Genomic DNA, 3298 nt, shown 5'->3' with positions numbered 1-3298 from the left:
CTACTAACAATCAGGCAGCTCTTGAGTTGCTTCTTCAGACCAGAGGTTCACTGCTCTGCCAGCTCCCACCCCTCACTCCAGATTTCCCTCCGGTCACTTTAGTATTCTTCCCACCTGCACCAGGATTTCTAATCCACTTTTTGCAATCTTCCTCCATACAAGAAACAGGAACTCTTTTCATTTTGTGTATTAAACTATTGCTTTCTACTAATATTCTCCTTCTACCAATCCTCATATGCTCAAAAAACTGTAAGAGATTATGATAAACATCAACTGTTATAAAGGCAAAACCTGTAGGTACTTGGACAGTGACAGATGCTCTGTTCTTTCTATCAGTATTGCTTTATTCAGTCCTTGTTAATATCTCAACCTGTACCAGCAATACAAAATTCACACAGATCATACAGACTTTTTTTTTTTATGAACCACTTAAAAATTACCTTCGATCTTTTGTTTGGCGTATATGCTTTTGCATTGCTAAATATCAATCGGATATCTTTGCAAAATTCCAAAGGGCTGTCATAATTTCCCGCTTCTAGAGTTTCCCTTACTGTTCCAAAATCCATTGGAGTATCTATAATATCTCGGTAGTCCTAGGTTTTAAGAATAATAATTAGTTCATAGATTTATTTTCCACTCTTAGAAATGCAAATGTATCTGCTCTCTAAAAATATATGAAATGAGGAAGAAAAGAGAGCATGTAGGTCTTAAGATTCATTGATAATGTTTAAAAAGAAGCCCAAACACAAAAGACAAAAAGAAACAAATATACCAAAATATTAACGCCTATCTCTCAGTAGTGGGATATGGCACAGTTTTTTTGATTTTCTGCTTTATACTCTTCAGAAACTTCCAAGCTTCCTACAATAATTCTCTGCTCCTATAATCAAACTATTTTTAGGTCCTTTATTTGAGGAGTAAAAACAGATACTTTTACCCAATTTATAGTTTTTCTGGTAGTGCGCCTACGAAGATAATAATGATGTAGAAACTTCCCATTTTTACATAAAACACTAAGTTCTTAGATTTGTTACAACAATGTTAAATTACAGAAAACTATATAAAACTATTTCTACAGCTAAATTAGTAAATAGAGATAAAATTAACAGAAAATCTAAACATTTTTTAAAAGTTTAAAATAATTCTAACCCAAACTCCTCACCATATAGCAAGAAAAGCCCCCAGCAGTGGAAACTTACTGGATATTCAACCAAATCAACAGGTTGTCTAAATGGTTCAGAGTCTTCACACTGAAAAATTAAGTTCACTAGTTCCTTACACTGTCTCTTCCAGTTGCTTTCAACACAGTTCGTAGCTTTGCTGCTCCTTTTTTTCCAATCATGGACCTAAAAATACATCCATAATATTGAAAATGTTTTCAGTCTTAGGAAATTCACACTGTAAGACAAGACTGGTAAAAATGTAACTCAGCTTCTCTCTTCTGTATTGTGTACTAAGAATTATGGCTATTTTAGATTGTCTTTGCAGTTGGAAAAATCTGTTTTTTCACACAATAATGTCACAGATTTTGCTCTATTTTTCCAGAATCAAAATTTTAAAGCTTGTCATTTAATATGTTTTAATATAACCTGCCAGTCCCAGAAAAAACTTAAGATTAGCTAAGAATAGTATTCTTTTGGGGCACATTATCCACCAACTCTTTCCCAAGTATATAAAGCTTATCGTGACATATATGAAGGATTACATGTGATGATGTGAAAGAAGATTAATGGTTCCACCAAGGATGTCCACATCACAATTATCACAACCCAAGACTATGTTACCTTACAGGGAAAGAGGTCCTTGAAGATTTAGTTAAGGGTTCCTACAGCCTTAGGGGTGGAAGTTTATCCTGGATTAACTGCATGGGCAGAAGGATCAGAATGAAGAACTGGAAATGCTACACGGCTCACTTCAAGTTGGAAGAAGAGGACCTACAGCCAAGGACCTGAGAAAGCTAGATGCTAGAAAAGGAGCGCTCCCCCATCTAGAGGTTCTGGCCACGCCAACATTATGATTTTGACCCAGTAAGATTCATGTCAAGTATCAAATCTACAAAACTGCACAGTAATACATTTTAAATATTTAAGCAATCAACTAAATGTGTCTTTTGCTACAGCAAACAAAGCAAACATATAGATAATAAGTACTTGGAAGCTTCTTTAAAAATGAATCTGACAAATCAGATGATATTATTTCAGGTATAACTTTCTAATGTTATTTGTACTAAGCATATCGTGAAAATTACTATTTGATAAAAAAGCTTAAATGTCAAGAGTATTTGGATGAAATTTAAAATGAGCTGTGTTAAATGTTTTAAGTGTTTTCGTATGAATAGCCTTTACTTTAAATTAACCTACTACATTAGCACTTAGGAGTTAAACTTACAATCACCCAATGTCCTAAATTTATTCCTATACATGCTGCCCCTTTTCACCCCTCAATCTTATCTTCTCAACAAATCTGCAATTTTAAACTAGGTTCAGTCACCAAATGCTGGTTAAGTTTTCCTTCACAAGGTCTCATCATTTTTCTTTCCTCTCAATTTCAGGCAAACACTATCCCTGACTAGGTTTCCAATATTCAAACCACATTCTTGTACTAAACCTCAACTCATCTCTAATAGCCTGGGGTTCCTGATGTAATCACCAGACACAGCCACATGTTCACTCCAACCTTCAACCTCAACACCAGTTGGGCCACTGCCCTTAACTAACCCATGACAGGACATAGTTAAATACACATGTCGAATTTAGTTTTGTCTTTGCTCTAATAGCCACTATTTTTTAAAATTTTCTCATTTCATCTCAGAAAATACAGTTCAAATCTCTACTTTTCCACTAAATCTTTCCTATATCTCCCTTCTTAGTGATACTTCTCATAAAATATTCAGCATTTGCATAACTACTACTTTTCTAAGAAAAAAAAATGAAAATCTTTATTTTAAAACAAAGAACAAGCAAACCACAGAAGTCAAGCAATGCAGTGACTTACTCTCCTTCTTCCAGAAGATGTTTTAGGGAGATCACTATCATCCTAGGAATAAAGTCAGAGCACATTCAGTGTCAGCCTTCTCAACAGAACTGAAGTGATCTTATTTAAAAAGTAGATGAAAACATCTGGCCTTATCAATGTTGGAATGTCATTAACAAAATCTCAAAAAGACTATCAGATACTCTTTGTGACACCCAGGCTTCAAAACACACTGTGATTCTTAAAAACCCTTTTCACATCCACTAAGAAAACACACTAATACCAAAACTCAAAATTATTATTATAAAGAGTCACTTTGTGCATT

General features: G+C 34.3%; 1 protein-coding gene across 1 annotated transcript in view; it reads right to left on the bottom strand.

The window, feature by feature from the left end:
• The window catches only part of BRWD1 (bromodomain and WD repeat domain containing 1), a 125822-nt gene that overhangs the window by 25517 nt on the left and 97007 nt on the right, over nucleotides 1–3298 (bottom strand). The window contains exons 34-36 of the mRNA XM_051833556.2: nucleotides 2995–3036; nucleotides 1200–1346; nucleotides 441–593 (exon numbers count right to left, since the gene is read on the bottom strand). Of these exons, the coding sequence (XP_051689516.2) occupies nucleotides 441–593; nucleotides 1200–1346; nucleotides 2995–3036 (342 nt within the window). The remainder of the gene's footprint in view (nucleotides 1–440; nucleotides 594–1199; nucleotides 1347–2994; nucleotides 3037–3298) is intronic.

Source organism: Oryctolagus cuniculus, chromosome 4, assembly GCF_964237555.1.
Source record: "Oryctolagus cuniculus chromosome 4, mOryCun1.1, whole genome shotgun sequence".
Taxonomy (NCBI): domain Eukaryota; kingdom Metazoa; phylum Chordata; class Mammalia; order Lagomorpha; family Leporidae; genus Oryctolagus; species Oryctolagus cuniculus.
The sequence above is the reverse complement of the archived record's forward strand: the minus strand, read 5'-3'. Positions and strand labels throughout refer to the sequence as shown.